The sequence below is a fragment of the Gossypium hirsutum genome, chromosome D09, assembly GCF_007990345.1.
Source record: "Gossypium hirsutum isolate 1008001.06 chromosome D09, Gossypium_hirsutum_v2.1, whole genome shotgun sequence".
In the NCBI taxonomy this organism is placed as follows: domain Eukaryota; kingdom Viridiplantae; phylum Streptophyta; class Magnoliopsida; order Malvales; family Malvaceae; genus Gossypium; species Gossypium hirsutum.
The window spans coordinates 13,198,897-13,219,155 of record NC_053445.1 but is presented as its reverse complement, the minus strand read 5'-3'; the positions used below and the strand labels follow the sequence as shown (position 1 = coordinate 13,219,155).

General features: G+C 32.5%; 1 protein-coding gene across 1 annotated transcript; it reads left to right on the top strand.

Annotated features, from left to right (window-relative positions):
- The first annotated feature begins 15,248 nt into the window (after nucleotides 1-15,248).
- LOC107892725 (uncharacterized) lies at nucleotides 15,249-17,875 on the top strand. The gene is made up of 4 exons (XM_016817779.2): nucleotides 15,249-15,422; nucleotides 15,561-15,675; nucleotides 16,045-16,572; nucleotides 17,076-17,875. Exons 1-4 carry the CDS (start codon nucleotides 15,249-15,251, stop codon nucleotides 17,873-17,875), a joined length of 1,617 nt encoding a protein of 538 aa, XP_016673268.2.
- The last annotated feature ends 2,384 nt before the right edge of the window (nucleotides 17,876-20,259 follow it).

The following is a 20,259-nucleotide window of genomic DNA, read 5'->3' as shown; positions in this document are numbered from 1 at the left end:
TTGAAATGCAAAATTTAAAAATGTCTGTACTCCATTTCGATAACCGTTGCTTACCCTTGACAAATTCATCCAAGACCGATCCATTTCTTAATTCTTGAAGCCTGGAAATTTATGTATTATATAAGTTATGTAAGTTACATATTATGTAAGCTATGTAATTTGTATTTTATGTTAGTTATTTATTATGTAAGCTATGTAAGTTGTGTATTATGTAAACTATGTATTATGTTAGTTATGTCAGTTATGTATTATGTATGTCATGTAAGTTGTGTAGAATGTAAGCTATGTAAGTTATGTGAGTTATATATAAGTTATCTTAATAATTATATAAGCTATGTATTATGTTAGTTATGCCAGTTATGTATTATGTATGTTTTGTAAGTTGTGTAGAATGTCAGTTACGTAAGTTATGTTAGAAATTTTATATTAATATTATATAAGTTATCTTAATAATTATATAAGTTATGTAATTAGAAATTGTCTTAATACTATATAAGTAATCTTAATATTATATAAGTTATCTTAATTTTATGTAATTAGAAATTGATGTGTGGTTAGAAATTTTATCTTAATATTATATAAGTTATCTTAATTTTATGTAATTACAAATTGATGTGTGGTTAGAAATTTTATCTTAATATTATATAAGTTATGTAATTAGAAATTGTCTTAATACTATATAAGTAATCTTAATATTATATAAGTTATCTTAATTTTATGTAATTAGAAATTGATGTGTGGTTAGAAATTTTATCTTAATATTATATAACTTATCTTAATAATTATATAAGTTATGTAATTAGAAATTGTCTTAATACTATATAAGTAATCCTAATATTATATAAGTTATCTTAATTTTATGTAATTAGAAATTGATGTGTGGTTAGAAATTTTATCTTAATATTATATAAGTTATCTTAATAATTATATAAGTTATGTAATTAGAAGTTGTCCTAATACTATATAAGTAATCTTAATATTATATAAGTTATCTTAATTTTATGTAATTAGAAATTGATGTGTGGTTAAAAATTTTATCTTAATATTATATAAGTTATCTTAATAATTATATAAGTTATGTAATTAGAAATTGTCCTAATACTATATAAGTAATCTTAATATTATATAAGTTATCTTAAATTTATGTAATTAGAAATTGATGGTGTGGTTAGTAATTTTATCTTAATATTATATAAGTTATCTTAATAATTATATAAGTTATGTAATTAGAAATTGTCTTAATACTATATAAGTAATCTTAATATTATATAAGTTATCTTAATTTTATGTAATTAGAAATTGATGTGTGATTAGAAATTTTATCTTAATATTATATAAGTTATCTTAATAATTATATAAGTTATGTAATTAGAAATTGTCCTAATACTATATAAGTAATCTTAATATTATATAAGTTATCTTAGTTTTATGTAATTAGAAATTGATGTGTGGTTAGAAATTTTATCTTAATATTACATAAGTTATCTTAATAATTATATAAGTTATGTAATTAGAAATTGTCTTAATACTATATAAGTAATCTTAATATTATATAAGTTATCTTCATTTTATGTAATTAGAAATTGATGTGTGGTTAGAAATTTTATCTTAATATTATATAAGTTATCTTAATAATTATATAAGTTACGTAATTAGAAATTGTCTTAATACTATATAAGTAATCCTAATATTATATAAGTTATCTTAATTTTATGTAATTAGAAATTGATGTGTGGTTAGAAATTTTATCTTAATATTATATAAGTTATCTTAATAATTATATAAGTTATGTAATTAGAAATTGTCTTAATACTATATAAGTAATCTTAATATTATATAAGTTATCTTAATTTTATGTAATTAGAAATTGATGTGTAGTTAGAAATTTTATCTTAATATTATAAAAGTTATGAAGTGTCCTGCTAAAAGCTATGTAAGTTGTGAAAGTAGATCGGAAATTACTGTTGATTAAGCTATATGTAAGTTATATATTATGTAAGTTACATAAAATACATAAATTATGAAATTTGATCGAAAGATTTTGCAAGTCTTGAAATTTGATCTTAACATTATATAAATTTTGTATTAAGCAAGTTATACCATTTACAAAAGTTAAGAAATTTTAACTTTAATTTATGTATGTTATGTTAATTTTAACTTTAAAATAAATAAAAAATGACTTTGAATTAAATAAAATATTTAATTACATAAATGAAATAACTTTGAATTAAATAACTTTGAATTATGTCGTTCAAATTAAATAAAATATTTTAAATTTATGTAAGTTTTAAAAAAAATTGGTAAGTTATCAAAAATTAAGCTTAAAAATAAATTAAAAGTTTGAAATTTTTTTCCATTATTCAAATTAAATAGCAGTATTAACAAAACGAACTAAATTTTCGTGATTACAACCAAAGGGAAACAAAACGAATTAAATAGCAGTATGAAACATAGGCTAAAGGGATACAACCAAAACCAATTACATGTATACAAAAGCAGAGTCCCAAAAGAAACATTTTTCAAAAATCATCATGACAAAACTATTACTGATTTAAGTTATGAACTAAAACATACCTTAATATTTAACACAACTTTGTCTACTTCACTCTCACCAGCAAACAGAGATTGCAGTCAGAAATATGAATTTTGTTAAGCAATTTGGGAAAATGCATATAAGTAAGGGGAAAACATTCAAATTTTAACATGTACCTGCCCAAACAATAGTTCCACAACACACACGTAGCAAACCAGATGTCAATGGTCAGATATATATTAAGTTGCACCAAATATTAATTCTGCCTACAATAGATGAACCATGATTAGACTAGCACCAAATATTTTTTCAGTTTAGCCATCAAATATGTAAAACTTTATCGACATCACAACCAAATATTACTTGGAAACATTAAATGGCACCTTAAAACTTTACCAATATGAGAACCAAATATAAAAACTTAATGAATACCAGTGACCCTAAACCAAATATAAAGAAAACAGAACTAAAAGCATCCAAGTGATGTTTACAAAACTATAGAAAAGTAACTAAACAAAGTATCAATTGATAAAGTCAAGTGAAACATAAGATCAAGTTGCATGTAAACATAAGATCAACTAAAAGTAGTCAGGTGTTTACCATTCATTAATGAAGACAATAAAATGATGTAAATACAAAATCAAGTTGCATGTTACAGAATTTAAAATCTCAAATATGTTAAAATAAAGAATGTCATCTATGCACAAACGATTTTAAAAAATTTCAAATACTTAGAAAATATTAAAACACTAAACCTTTACTGCATATATAGTTACTGAAAAATTCAAATACTTAGAAAATATTAAAACATTGAAAAAGTAATAACGAATAAATAAATAGTTACTGAACAAAAAAAGAGAGAGTAAATAGTTGCACTGAACTAACAACTTAACAAATAAATCAACCTAAGCTCAAGCATATCAAAAATCAAAATGAGAACAAATCATTGATTTCTAAAAATGAGAACAAATCAACCTATAACGTTTTCTGAAAATGAAAAAAAAAACAAATGCTCGGAAGCCCCAAATACATGAGATTAGCCATACACCTGAAATGGATTTTTTTTGTTCAAAATCAGTATTCCAGATAACATCCACGCATGAAGAAGAAAAAGGAAGTTGCCGAACTTACCGATGGTTGCGGCACCGGTGATGCACGGAGGCTGTGATGTGGCAAAGCAGACGGCGTCTTACAGGGACACGTCGGGTTTGGGGAACTGTTAGGGATTAGGGGAATTTAGGGATTTGGGGGAGATGATAGATTGGAGGGGAGAATCAGGGTTTTTGGTTTTGTTTCGGTCAAAAGGATGGAAAACAAATGACGCCGTTTTTTTTCCCTATTTAACCTAGTTGCGGCGTTTATACATAAGCGCCACAAAATATATAGCCAAACGATGTCGTTTCGATATCAGTTAAATCAAACTCCTAGCGTTTTTAACAAACGCCACAACTAATATAGAGAAAACGGCACTGTTTATATAAAACTTAAAACATATTTGCGGCATTTTAAATAAAGCGCCACTATAGACACTGCCAAACGACGCATTTTCTTAACTCATAATATAGTTTTGCGGCGTTTATAAAAAGCGCCACTAAGTGCAAATAACAAAACGACAATGTCTTGCTAACATTTCAATAAATTTTGTGGCGTTTTTACAAAAAACGCCGCTAATGCCTCACTTTTGCGACGTTTATACATAAACGCCGCTAATGTTTATAATTTCTTTTAAATTAGAGAGAAAATATTAACTAATAATTACACATTTTAAAAAATAAATACATCAATATATTTTTATATTGAATAAATATAAATATTTATGTATGCAATATAAATAAAAAATATTTTAATTATATCAATAATTATGTTACTATTTTACAAGATTATCTCGATCAAACTAATTAAAAGTTAATGTATACAATATTTGAACAATAAAACATTGTTCGTGTGTGCTTTTGGGATTTAACCCATTTTGATGTATTTTTTTAAATATTAATTTATATTTATATTATTTACATTTATATTCTAAAATATCTAAGATTAAACACAAAGCCCCAAACCCCAAAGTGGAAACCCTAAAATCGTCAACCATATAAAATACAATTAATTGTATCTTTTATTAATTGTATCTTTTAATTACTAAGTATAATTAAAGTTTATCAATTCTTTTGACAATTTCAACACAATAATAATAAAAATTTATTAATTATTAAAACATTTGTACAATACTAAAAGTTTACTTATATATACGTAATTAAATTTTAATATTTTAGACTAAATTGTTATAATTTTTTCTTTTGCTTTTCTAGTTCTTATTTATTATTATACAAATACATAACGAATCGAGTATTATATTTCATTACCAAGGAATATATCAATGATTTCAAAATTCTTACATTTTTCCTAGATAATACATTTAAATAATATAAAAGTATTAATTAATTGTATCATTTAACAAGTCTCAATTAAACCTTAAACCCTAATTTAACCATTCAATATACATGGTCATATAAAGTTATCTATATATATATCTATTAATTAAATAATATAAACTATACATCTAAATCCCGTCGTTCATCAATAAATATTTTTAGAACGATCCTTTCTACTATAAAGAAGGCTGAACCAAATTTTGTAGAGTACTGACAAAAAATTGGAGAAAAATAAAACCGCGAGGCCGGGCGATAAGACGTAATATATACTCATAATTTAAATATATTAAATTAATTTATTGTTATATAAATTAATAAAACTAATTAATTAATCTAAGCAACCATCCCTAACTTGAGTATCCTTGACACCCTAAACACTAAATCCCTAACTCCTAACTCCTAAATCCCAAACCCCAAACCCCTAACCCTTAACCCCTAAATCCCTAACACCTAACCCCTAAACCAATAAACCTTAAACTCCTAACTTTTAACCTCTAACCCCTAACCCCTAACGAATATTAAACCTTAAATCACAACCCTTAAATCAGAATCCTAATCCATAATCCCTAATTCCATAATCTATAAACCTTAAAATTGTAACTAAATTGTAACTCTTAAACCTACCCTAAATCCTAAATTAACCATATATATACCCTAAACTATAATGATAATTAAATTAAATATTTTAAAATTAATACTATCGTATCTTTTACAATTATATTTGAAAAATTATTTAATATATAAATTAAAAATCAATCAATTATGACCCAAAAAATTTTAAAATTATTTTAAATAATAGTATTTTAATTTCTCTATTTTTAACAAATATTTTCTACGTTTTTTTATTTCAAATTATTTCTACGTGTCATTATTTCAAATTTATCTATTTTTAACAAATATTCAATTAAAAATAAATTGGATTTTAATTAATTTAAATAAACAAATTACATAGCAAATAGATAGATAAAATGTTTCTGCGGCGCTTCTTCAAAAACGCCGCTAAAGGCCCGAGCATTAGCGGCAAATTTTCAAAAACACCGCTAAAGGCTCGAGCATTAGTGGCGCTCCTTCAAAAACGCCGCTAAAGGCCCGAGCATTAGTGGCGTTTCTCTAAAAACACCGTTAAAGGACCGAGCTTTAGCGGCGCATCTTCAAAAATGCCGCTAAAGGCCCCAAAAAGTCAGAAAACGGTGCTGTTGGGCTTACGCTTTCTGCGGCGCTTTCCAAAAAACGTCGCTAATGCTTATTTTTAGCGGCGTTTTCCAACAATCGCCACTAATGCTCGACCTTTAGTAGCGTTTTTAGAAAAGCGCCGCTAATGCTTGATTTTTAGTGGTGTTTTTTGTCCAATTGCCGCTAAAAGCCTGTTTTGGTGTAGTGATTCATTGAGCTTGTTAAAGCTCACAAACGCTTTTTTAAGCCGTTGTAGATAGTTAGCATTTCCGGTGTGAGCGTTGCGATTCCAAGAAAGTGATCCAAGTTAGGCTTTAGTATTTAAGTAGGTGATATAATTATTATTCTTTGAACTATGAAAATAAAGGCAATGTGGTTAGAACTTTAACTGATTATTATTATATTCTTGTTGGTTTAGTATGATTATGAACTTCTAGAATTTTTGCTTGGATATTATTATTATAATTCTTATTACCATGATTTTAAATGATAAGGTAAAGATGTTGTGTTGGATTGTGTATTAGGTAAAGTTGTTATTTATAAGTATTTTCTTAAGTGATTTTGATGAATTTGTCGATTAGGGACTAAATTGTTAAAATAGTACTAGCTCAAGGACTTGATGTGAAATTATTGCAAAAATAGGCTGAATTGGATGCTATTAACATTTGGTTGGCATGGGTTTGCAGGAGAAATTGTTAATTTACATGTTTTAGGCTCAGGGACCAAATTAAATAAAAGTAAAATGTTAGGGGCAATTTTGTAAAAATGTCAAAATGACTAAATTGCATAAAATGAATTAGTTTTACTATCTAAATTAATGAATTGAATGAAATTATTAATTTAGATCAAGAACGAGTGGAAAATCGAGAAGAAGGGAAAATTACCAAATAGCTCTGTACTTTGACATTTCTGCAATTTAGCAAGGTAAGTTCGTATGAACTGTAATCATTATAATTTTAATTAAATTGAATGTTTAATGTGTTGTCCTCATATAATTAAATCAATATGTATATGTTCTTATGTAATTTATCATGTCCTGAAACGATGTAAATCCAACAATGTCACGACGATTACGGAACCACGTTTTAACCTTAAGAATATATAGGATACAAACGACATGTCAATAGGGTTTTCATGTTTTGAGTGTTGGTCCTAAATGTTCTACCGATGGCTGAGGTTCGGCATATGTTGCGGGTACTGGTCAGCTTGTGTGAGCGACATCATATAGCTACATTTCGACCGTCGGCTTGTGTGAGAAAACCCAGGTTACCATGTTTTGGGTGCTAGTCCTGAATGTCCTACCGATGGTTGAGTTTTGACATTTCTTGCGAATACTAGTCAGCTTGTGTGAACGGCATCGTGTAGCTACATTCTGACCGTTAGCTAATGTGAGCAGACCGATTTATGGCTCGAGTGAGCAATGATAAAAATGAATGGTTTCAACCATATGTTTAGCACATTTTGTGTGAGCTTTCCCACGTATCCAATATTATTATAAGTGGTTCAACGGGAATGAAAAAGTAAGAAATAGTAAGTATTCAAATGACTTATGTTATGAAAACTATGAAAAGAAATGAAAATAAAATGTACAATGAAAGTATATCTATGTTGAAGAAATTAATGATTTCATGTGATGTTATTCATGTTTAATGACTTATCTTATGTTAATTCAAGAGAGTTATGAATTGATGCACTAACATGAGTTGTTGATGATGCTTAGACTTGTATCAAGCTTAAGGTTGGATTTTATCATGCTTAATATTAATGTTATACATTGAATTGGTACGTGTCCAAATGGAAATATGCTTATGTTCATGAAAGGGTGGTATGAATCAAAATATGCATTTCCTAATGAAATGGGTTATCATGTGGTTGATGTTTATACTTATGTCTTGTATTATACAAATGAAATGGGTAAGAAAAGGTAATGAAATGATAAGTTCATAATTGAGATGTAATATGATGAAAAAGGGATTGATGAGTTGAATGATGTGCTTATATGTGATAAATTTACGTATGCTAAGGATGAATTTACTTATGTCATGAATAAATATACTAATTCATGAATTGGTGTTGTTATTTAAATTTATGATAAGTAAATGGAATAGAAAGTAAGTAAAAGAAGCAATTCATAGTTTTATAAAAAGGTTAATGATGGTGTAAAATGTCTTATAAGATCCTATTTTGTTAGGAATGAAAATATATATGCTGTTAATAGACTTACACATTTGTGAGTTGATGATTTTGTGGATGGTAAATCTTAAGGCATTGGTATAGGTTTATATTTAACCTATAAAGTTCATTGCTGAAATGGATTGTTATGTTTAAAGTTTATACGAGCTTAGTAAGCATTCATTGCTTACGTAGTTATTTTCCTTACTTTATAGATTATCGGAAGCTCGATTGATTTGGAAGCTCGTCAGAGATCTATCACACTATCCAGAGATTATATTGGTAGATTTTGATGTTTTAATCAAGGTTATAATGGCATGTATATGTTGATTTGTGTATAAATGATCTAGTTGTTGTTTCGGTATGTATAAGTGTCATGATGGTTAATGTACCTATGGTATCTTGATGGTTGGTATTAATATGGTTAAGTTGATGCATGGTTTTATGACCAAAGTGGTAAGTTTGGCATGTTTGCAATATGTTTAACTAAGCTAAGCATGAATATGGAATTTAGTTAAATGTGTTTGTATGAAAAATGAACAATTGGGTATATGTTGGTGAAGTTCAATGTGGTCAATTATAGTATAACTTGGTATGGAATTAAGCTACATATATATATGGATGAGTTATGGTCAAATATGTATAAGTTTAGGTATATGTGTTTCAGATGCATAAGAACAATGGTTCAATGGTAAGGTATATTGACATGGTATAAGTCAAGTATGTTATGTTTTAAAAAAGTAGCAATGTAATCAAATATGCATGTGTAGTTAAGTTGAATTCTTGCTTTTGTGGTACCTTATATGGCATATTAGTTTAATGAAATTTGGTCATTTGAATTGGTCATATTATGTATGTTTAGGTATGTTTTAAGACCATGTGCAAGCTAATTGTAGGTTCAATCTTGAATGGGTGAAAGAAATGGCTTGAATTTTAGCCAATTTCTTGTGCACACGGCCTAAGACACGGGGGGTGTCACAACCGTGTGTGACACACAACCATGCGACACGACCGTGTATCCCCCGTAGGTTTTAAAGGTTACTTTTCAAAAGTTACACGACCTGGCACACGGACGTGCAAGGTCATCTTGAATGTTGACCGTGTAATCCAAGTTAAAGAGTTACATGAGCACGGACACGGGCTGGGACACAGCTGTGTGTCCCTATTTCAAATTTTACATGGCCTGAGACATGGGCGTGTTTCTCAATCGTGTGAGCCCTGCAGCTTAAATTTTTCTAACTTTCTCCTTAATGTTTTAAATATTCCCGATTTAGTCCCGAATTATTTCTAAAGTGGTTCTAGGGCCTGGAAGGCTCGATTAAGCGACAATAAGCATGTGTATGTGTAGACTTTGCTATGCCTAATGAAATGTTTAGAAATGAATGTTGTGATGTTATGGTTTTACGGTAATGCTCCGTAACCCTATTCCAGTGATAGATACAAGTTAAGGGTGTTAGAATTTTACTTAATCAAAATTAATTTTCCCAAAAATTACATAGATTTTCCAAATTAATTTTTTAAGAAAATTATATGGCATATTAGTTTAATGAAATTTGGTCATTTGAATTGGTCATATTATGTATGTTTAGGTATGTTTTAAGGTCTTAATTATATTTGCAAGTTAATTGTATGCTCAAGCTTGAAAGGGGGAAAGAAATTGCTTGAATTTTAGCCAATTTCTTGTCCACACGGCCTAAGACACGGGGGTGTGTCACAACCGTGTGTGACACACAACCATTCGACACGACCGTATGTCCCCTGTAGGTTTTAAAGGTTGCTTTTCAAAAGTTACACGACCTGGCACACGGGTGTGCAAGGTCATCTTGAAGGTTGACTGTGTAACCCAAGTCAGAGAGTTACATGAGCACGGACACGGGCTGGGACACAACTGTGTGTCCCTAGTTCAATTTTTACATGGCCTGAGACATGGGCGTGTTTCTCAGTCGTGTGACCCCTGCAGTTTAAATTCTTCTAACTTTCTCCTTAATGTTTTAAATATCCCCGATTTAGTCCCGAATTATTTCTAAAGTTGTTCTAGGGCCTGGAAGGCTCGATTAAGCGACAATAAGCATGTGTATGTGTGGACTTTGCTATGCATATTGAAATGTTCAGAAATGAATGTTGTGATGTTATGGTTTTACAGTAATGCTCCGTAACCCTATTCCACTGACAGATACAGGTTAAGGGTGTTACAATTTTACTTAATCAAAATTAATTTTCCCAAAAATTACACAGATTTTCCAAATTAATTTTTTAAGAAAATTATATGGTATATTAGTTTAATGGAATTTGGTCATTTGAATTGGTCATATTATGTATGTTTAGGTATGTTTTAAGCTCTTAATTATATGGGCAAGTCAATTGTAGGTTAAAGCTTGAATGGGTGAAAGAAATGACTTGAATTTTAGCCAATTTCTTGTCCACACGGCCTAAGACACGAGGGTGTGTCACGACCGTGTGTGACACACAACCATGAGACTGTTAAGTTCAATTTTGAGCTTGATTTATCCAACTAAATTATTTAAATTATTGATTAAATTTTGAGCAATTGAATTTTAAATTAGTCTAAATTACAGCAAGAACATCCCATGCCGTAAAAATGTATTTTTGCTCCAATTCAATAATTTCATGTAAGTTTTTAAGTCATGTGCAGGTGAGGGACATTTGGATGTTCATATGGTCTCAATTGGGAATTTAATCCGCATGAATGAGCTGCTGAATGACGATCATATGCTGGTTGAACGAATTAAATTAACATTGGAAGAAAAGTCAGTCCAATTATAATTACAGCAGGCCGAACATGCGACAAAATCAGCAGGGGAATTAATTTTTCTCCAAGTTCCTTTCCTGCTAGCGGTGGCTGACCTCAATTAATTCAAGGAAATCGAATCATCCCTGAAGTAGGCTGGAGCTATTTTTATGCGACGAGTTCAGCTAGGATAAAGGGGGATAAGATCGAATTATTTTTGATTTTGCTGGAGGCTGTTAATTTTTCCATAAAAAGAGGCGGGCAACAGCTTAAAAGGGGAGTCGAAAAACAGAAGAGAGACAGCAGAGAGGCATCACAACTGAGCAGGAAAATTCTCTAATTGAACTAGCATAAGCCGATTAAGCAGCTCGAATAGCAGCTTAAAGATTTTAGCTAAGCGAAAGGAAGGAAGCTTGACGATTTGAGGAATTTATTTTCCAATAATTCAGTCTGTAACTCATGTTGTTTACAATTGACTTTGGTTTTGCTTTACTTGCTATGAGTGGCTGAATACTTAAGCTTAGCTAGACACTTATGAAGCCTAGCACAAGGAATTTGAAGACTTAATTTGTTTTAAATTTTAATTTAGCCTTCTTAAATTGCTAAGTTTTATCGTTCAATGAATTTTTCTAAATTAATTAGATTGATCACCTATTCAATTTAGGATTTTTCTCATAATCATCTAAGTGCAACTGAGTAATCGAATTTCTTAATTTCACTTAGAACTGGTGATGATTAATTGGCATGCCACTAATTGAAGCAACTACAGATTTGATTTTGGAAGCCGCTGGAGGATTTTCTTTAATTAACACAAGGTGAAGTCTCTAAAATATTGAATGCATTTTTTAATGAGCGAACAAAGAGTAATTAAAGGTAGGGCATCAATTACAAATGTTCTCTAATTGAATTTAAATTTATTTGGGGGATAGGAATTCACTTCGTAAGTGAATTTTCAGCCTTGTTGCTAGATTGGACTACTTAAATAATTTAAGGTCGCAAAAGACTTGTGCTTGGTGGATTAAGGCGTCAATAACTGAGAATCCTCTCTCTTTAATTCGACAATTTTTCAGCATTCACAAATCAATTTATTCGTTACTTTAGATCATTATTAGCATAAATCCCCCTATTTTACTATCGTGCATGCGTTTACATTATCTTATTTTCAATTCTTCTCAAATAGGTTTAACACGAGCTTCTTCGTGGGACGATTCCTTACTTACTCTATATTACCAGTTAATATTGGCTGAGTAGTGGATAAAATTCGATGGTCGTAACGACAGCCACCAAATTTTGGCGCCGTTGCCGGGGAAGCGACGTAGTCAAATCTATTTTATTTTCAGAACTTATTTTGTTTTCTTGTTTTTGTCTATGTAGGTAGATTAGTCCCTATAGTATATGTTATTAAGGAGTGGATGCCGAACATCGAAAGACCTTGTTAACATTACCGATCAGCAAGCTGAACATCCCAACCTCCACGTTGAGTATAACGTTTCAGAGGATATCAACATGGCCAACCAGACCTTGAAGCAATTGGCCGCACCTAACTTGGCTGTACAACCACCATCTATCACTTATCTTGCCCTTGATAGGCCATTAAAATTCAATTTGGGATTTCTAAATTTGTTGCCGAAATTCAATGGACTACCAGGTGAGGACCCTTACCGTCATATTAATGAATTTTTAATTACTTGTTCAACTATGCAGCCAGATGGCATTGAAGAGGTACAAATCCAGCTCTGAGCTTTCCGTTTCTCATTACAAGGTTTGGCGAAGGACTGGTTATATTACATGCCGCCAGGTTCATTCACAACTTGGACAGGGTTACATAAGGATTTCCTTGAGAAGTATTTTCCGGCATCAAGGATAGGGTCGATTAGGAAAGAAATTTGTGGAATTAAGCAGCTGGTAGGTGAGTCACTATATGAGGACTGGGAAAGATTTAAACGGCTATGTGCGAGTTGTCCATAGCATCAGATTAGCGAGCAGCTTTTAGTGCAATATTTTTATGAAGGTCTGACGCCACAAGATCGAGGAATGATTGATGCCGCAAGTGGAGGTGCATTGGTTGATAAAACTCCTGAGCAAGCCCAAAATTTGATCGCTAATATGGTGCAAAATACACAACAATTCGGTCTCAGGAGGTCCGACTTGGGTAAACGAATGGATGAGGGCCAGTCGAGTATGATGGAGGCTCAATTAGCTAATTTAACGGCTATGGTAAGTAAGTTGATGACTGGAGGTACTGCGAAAGCTTCACTATGTGGAATTTGTTGTTTAGAAGGACATACCATAGATATATGTCCGACATTACAGGAAAGGGAAGCTAACGCCATCTTTCCAAATCAGATGAGGTATGATCCATACTCAACTACTTATAATGAGGGATGGAGAGATCACCCTAATTTTAGATATCAAAATAGGGATACACCTCCAAGATTTGAGAAGCAAAATTCCCGACCATATAATATGTCACAACCTACCCATCAAAACCCGAGTGCCGAAACCAAGACCCATACCATGCTTGAACAAATGATGAAGATGATGGCTGACCAGAAGAAGGAAACTGATGGAAGGTTTCAGTCTTTGGAATTGGCATTAAAGCAATTGCAAACCAGAGCCTCCTCGACTGACGTTAATCTTGGGAACTTGCAAGCACAGGTAAATAATCGGTTACCATCACAGCCCGTGGCAAATTTGAGGGATAATGTCAGTGCTATAACCTTACGAAGTGGGAAAGAGTTGAGATCGATACTAAAGAAGGTCCAAAATAGTGACGAGGAAGACGAAACTGAGGTAAAAAAGGTCCGATTTAGTGATATTGAAGAGGGAAATTTAGCCTTGCCAAAGGCTGATTTACAACCGTCGCAAGCAGCACCAAAGGAAGCAGGGAAATCACGTTTACAACAGCTCACTGCTTCGCACGATGCAGCAAAATTTGAACAGGAAGTGAGGGTTCCCGAGCTTCGAGCACAAGCAAGTCAGAACGCTAATAATCAACCTTGGTCTTATGTGCCGAGGGCGCCATTTCCACAGCGTTTAAGGAAGGAAAAGTCAGACGACGTCAATGCCGAAATTCTAGAGACTTTCCGCAAGGTACAAGTTAATATTCCATTGATTGATGCAATAAAACAAGTGCCTAGATATGCTAAGTTTTTGAAAGAATTATGCACATCTAAAAGGAAATTAATTGGAATGAAAAAATTAGCTTAGGCGAAAATGTCTCTACGGTATTTCAAAAGAAACTCCCAACTAAATGCAATGATCCGGGAATGTTTTCGATACCTTGTAAGATAGGAGACCTTAAACTTGATAGAGCTATGCTTGATTTGGGAGCTTCTATAAATGTCATGCCTAGGAGTATCTACGATAGGGTTCAATTAGGTGCATTAAAAGACATAGGACTGATAATTCAACTTGCAGATAGGAGTAATGCCTACCCTAATGGTGTTTTAGAAGATGTTCTAGTGCAAGTAAATGAGTTAGTCTTTCCAGCTGATTTTTATGTTTTAGACATGGGACCGAATGATAATTCAATTGATGTGCCCTTACTCTTAGGAAGACCTTTTCTTAAGACAGCTAGAACAAAAATTGATGTGCGTAAAGGGAATTTAACTATGGAATTTGATGGTGAAATAATTAAATTTAATATATTTTATGCTATGAGATATCCCACTGATATTAATTCCGTATTTATTCTTAATGTGATTGACAATTTTGTTCAAGATATCTATGAATTAGGGGATGAGGACGAGTTGAAAAGCGTTCTGGCTAAGAGCATTTTTGATATTGATGAGCAAGAACTTATCGTTTCTGATTCTTTAATTGACTCAGTTTGTGCATTACACTCGCCCAAATTGACACGATTCAAGCCGATCCTCCCTGACCTTACGGCGACTGGTAAGCAAATTCCTTCATTGATTTCACCACCTAAATTGGAGTTAAAAGAGCTGCCCGAAAATTTAAAGTACATTTATTTGGGGGAAAATCAAACTTTACCATTGATAGTGTCGAATGCTTTAACCGAGATGCAAGAATCTAAGTTGCTTAGAGTTCTTAGGGAGCATAAAGAAGCCTTCGGTTGGACACTAGCCGATATTCAGGGCCTTAGTACGACTTTACGTACTCACAAGATAGCCTTAGAACCAGATTCAGTCCCCAAAAGAGACCCCAACGCCGATTGAATCCACCAATGATGGAGGTAGTTAAGACTGAAATATTACAATGGTTGGAAGCTGATGTCATTTATCCTATAGCCGATTCAAAATGGGTAAGTCCAATTCATGTTGTACCTAAAAAGGGAGGAATCACAATAGTTACCAACGAAGAAGGGTTGGAAATTCCTACAAGGGTACAGAATGGTTGGCGGGTTTGTATAGATTATAGGAAGCTGAATAAAGCCACTAAAAAAGACCACTACCCCCTCCCATTCATGGATCAAATGTTAGAAAGGTTAGCTGGTCGATCACATTTTCGTTTTTTAGATGGCTATTTAGGTTATTTACAGGTACCTATCGCACCTGAGGATCAAGAGAAGACCACATTCACTTGCCCGTTTGGAACTTACGCCTTCAAGAGAATGCCTTTCGGATTGTGCAACACACCAGCCACTTTTCAAAGAGGTATAACGAGCATATTTTTGAATTTTATTTCACATTTCATGGAGGTGTTCATGGATGACTTTACTGTTTATGGTGATTCATATGATCAATGTTTGCATCATCTTGTGTTAGTTCTTAGACGTTGCATTGACACTAATCTGATATTGAATTTTGAGAAATGCCATCTCATGGTTTAGAAAGGTGTAGTATTGGGGCACGTCGTTTCAGCTAAAGGATTAGAAGTTGACCAAGCCAAAGTCGAGTTAATTTAAAATCTACCTTATCCAGTTACTGTGAAAGGAATTCGATCCTTCTTGGGACATGTAGGTTTTTACCGTCGGTTCATCAAGAAATTTTTACAAATATCGTCATCTTTGTGTGCATTGCTAGGTAAGGATGTCGCATTTGAATTTAATGAGAATTGCAAAAAATATTTTGATGAATTGAAATTGAAATTAATCACGGCTCCTATCATTCAAGGACCAAATTATGCATTACCCTTCGAGATTTTATGTGATGCTAGTGATAGGGCTGTTGGTGTGGCACTTGGGCAAAGAAATGGTAGGGAGTCTTATATTATTAGGTATGCTAGCGAGCTATTAAACCCAGCTCAATGCAATTACACCACGACTGAGAAAGAGCTCTATGCCATAGTTTTTGCCTTAGAAAAATTTAGAGCATATTTGTTAGGAGTCAAAGTTATTGTATTTTCTGACCAGAGTGCTCTTAAATATTTGTTGCATAAAAAAGAAGCCAAGCCTAGATTCATTAGATGGATTTTGTTGCTGCAGGAATTTGACCTGGAAATTAAAGATAAGAAAGGTAAAGAGAACCTTGTGGCCGATCATTTGAGTAGGATAGAAACTGGAATTTTGAGGGATGAGCGGAGTGATTTATTTCCCGATGAGAGACTTTATAGTGTGTCTAGTGTTTTGCCATGGTATGCCGACATAGTGAACTACTTAGTGACTAAAGAGTTCCCTACGAATGCACCTAGACATTTAAGAGAAAAAATTAGAAGTCAAGCCCAATTTTACTTATGGGAAGAGCCATACCTTTGGCGATTTTGTAGTGACCAAATAATTAGGCGTTGCGTCGATGATAGTGAGATAGATTCGGTGCTTAATTTTTGTCATTCTCGAGAGGGTGGAGGACATTTTGGGCCTAAGAGAACAGCTCATAAAATGCTTGAGTTGGGTTATTTTGGCCGACTATTCATAAAGATTCATATGCATTTTGTAAAAATTGCGCATCATGTCAAAAAACCGGCAATTTAAGTAGTAGAAGTCAAATGCCATTACCTAATTTTTATGTTTGTGATATATTTGATGTATGGGGTATTGATTTTATGGGCCCTTTTCCTTCTTCTTTCGGTTATCTATACATTCTTGTCTGTGTTGATTACTTGTCGAAATGGGTAGAAGCATTTCCAACAAGGGCCGATGATGCTAGAACTGTGGTGAAACTTCTTAAGACCAACATTTTAAATAGATATGGGGTACCAAGGGCTATAATCAGTGACAAGGGAACACATATCTATAATAGAACCTTGAAAGCTTTATTTGCACAATTTGGTGTCACCCACAAAGTGTCGACAGCTTATCACCCTCAAACAAATCGGCAAGCCGAGAGTAGTAACAAGGAAATTAAGGGAATTTTGAAGAAAATTGTGAAGCCTAATAGAAAAGATTGGAGCCAACGGTTAGATGAAGCATTGTGGGCTGTTCGAACAGCTTACAAAACGCCAATAGGGATGTCGCCTTATAGGGTCATTTTTGGGAAGGCGTGTCTTCTTCCCGTAGAGCTTGAACATAGGTCAGTTTGGGTTGTTAAGCAATGCCATCTGGATTATAGTTTGGCAGGTGAAGAGCGCAAGTTGAAGCTACAAGAATTGGAGGAGTTGCGCTTGGAGGCCTATGACAATTCAGTCATCTACAAAGGTAAATCGAAGGCATTTCGTGACTCCAAGCTGATGCGCAAGAAATTTAAGGTAGGGGAGAAGGTATTACTATTTAATTCTAAGCTTAAGCTGTTTCCCAGTAAGTTGAAATCAAGATGGCTTGGACCCTTTATAATAACTGAGGTGCATCATCATGGGGCAGTCAAAATTCGGAGCCTCGATACTAATAAAATTTTCAAAGTAAATGGTCACAGGTTGAAACATTTTTATGAGGGGGAGCGAGTAGCTTGGATGGAGGAGATCAATCTTGAGGATCCATGAAGAATTGCAATGTCGAGCCAACGACTTAAAAACAAAGGCGCTTGTGGGAGGCAACCCACATATTCAGGGAAGTTTTCTTTTATCTTTTCCATTATTACTGTTTCTTTCCATTAATTAAAATTTTAATTTTAATTCTCTTTTGCATTAAGGGCAATGCAAAAATTAAGTATGGGGGAGAATCAACTCATTGATTTTCTAACGTATTTGATGCTTGTTTTGTTTTTAGCAACTTTCATGAATAAGACTTGTTAAATTTTCTTTAGGGAAATACTAAAATGAAGATGTATTTCATGAATTTAAGTTGATTGGGGTGGTTGTATGTCGATTGGTTGGGTTAAATTTTGTTTTCAATTGACTGATTTTGGTTAATAAAAAAATTAAAAAAAAACATTTTATCTGCTTACTTGATCAATTATGTGGTCCTTATGAGGAATTTGAGCCTAGAGCATAAGTTGGGACATCCATGCCAATTTGAGAGGTTATTATTCATTCATGTGTGATTATTGTTATCGATTATCAATTACTCTAGAACTTGCTTTAGATCTTATTAAGGCTAGTAATACATTTGATTTCCATTAATATGATTTCAGGGGCAATAGGAATTAAGCCACGATTACTGATAAAAGCCGACCTTGACATTATTCCAATTAGTTAGCCAACTTGAAGCCTTAATTTCCCAATTTTTCATGTGCCTCGAGAAATTAAACCAAAGCTTGAATCAACTCACCTTCTTAGGCTAGTTAATTCAGTTTGGAAGTTTATCATAATTTCGACATATGTTGGCCAATATATGGTGTTTTTTTAGCTAGAAATTAGGGGCTGATTTTCTTAAAAGGAAAAAAGAGAAGAAAAAATTAATATGAATAAGTTACAGCCTTCCTATGAACGAAGCATGAAATGGATCGGTTGAATCAAGTGGTATGGAGATGAAAACGATTAAAGGATGATTAGTCATCTGCTTTTAAAAAAACAAAAGAAAAAAAAGGGGGAAAATAGAGAAGAGAAATAAGGGAATTGATGACTTCCGAATGATTTTACTAGCCTAAAAGAACTAGCTCCACCATCCAAATAAATTCCTCCCGTCCACTGTACATTACCTCGGCCCCATTACAACCTTTATTTTGTCTCGATTATATTTATGGAATCTTATGTGTTATGTTATAGGTAAGATGGACAAGCAAGCCTATGTGGTTAATTACGGTCGATTTCAATTTGAGAGCGTTATACTAGCCTAAACACAATGAGTGAAGAGTAATAATTCTTTCCGGTGAGAATTGATCGAAGAAGCATGATTAATTTCCTCTTCCTCTCTTGAATAAACCAAAATCTAAATTGATTGATTTCAAAATTCATCCCAAGCATGGGCGATGCAACAACTCTTGATTAGACTTGAAATTTTTGAAATTCTTCTTGATTTTCTTCGACTTGATTGCTCAGGGACGATCAATAGTTTAAGTATGGGGGAGTTTGTTAAGTTCAATTTTGAGCTTGATTTATCCAACTAAATTATTTAAATTATAGATTAAATTTTGAGCAATTGAATTTTAAATTAGTCTAAATTACAGCAAGAACATCCATGCCATAATAATGTATTTTTGCTCCAATTCAATAATTTAATGTTAAATTTTTAAGTCATGTGCAGGTGAGGGACATTTGGATGTTCATATGGACTCAATTGGGAATTTAATCCGCATGAATGAGCTGCTGAATGACGATCATATGCTGGTTGAAGGAATTAAATTAACAATGGAAGAAAAGTCGGTCCAATTAGAATTACAGCAGGCCGAACATGTGACAAAATCAGCAGGGGAATTAATTTTTCTCCAAATTCCTTTCTTGCTAGCGGTGGCCGACCTCAATTAATTCAAGGAAATTGAATCAACCTTGAAGAGTTCAACTAAAGTAGAACTCTAGTAGGCTGTTGCTATTTTTATGCGACGGGTTCAGCTAGGATAAAGGGGGATAAGATTGTATTATTTTTTATTTTGCTGGAGGCTGTTAATTTTTCCATAAAAAGAGGCGGGTAGCAGCTTTAAAAGGGGAGTCGAAAAACAGAAGAGAGACAGTAGAGGGGCATCACAACTGAGCAGGAAAATTCTCTAATTGAACTAGCATAAGCCGATTAAGCAGCTAGAATAGCAGCTTAAAGATTTCAGCTAAGTGAAAGGAAGGAAGCTCGACGATTTGAGGAATTTCTTTTCCAAAAATTCAGTATGTAACTCATGTTATTTATAATTGACTTTGGTTTTGCTTTACTTGCTATGAGTGGCTGAATACTTAAGCTTAAGTTAGACACTTATGAAGCCTAGCACAAGGAATTTGAAGACTTAATTTGTTTTAAATTCGAATTTAGCATTCTTAAATTGCTAAGTTTTCTCGTTCAA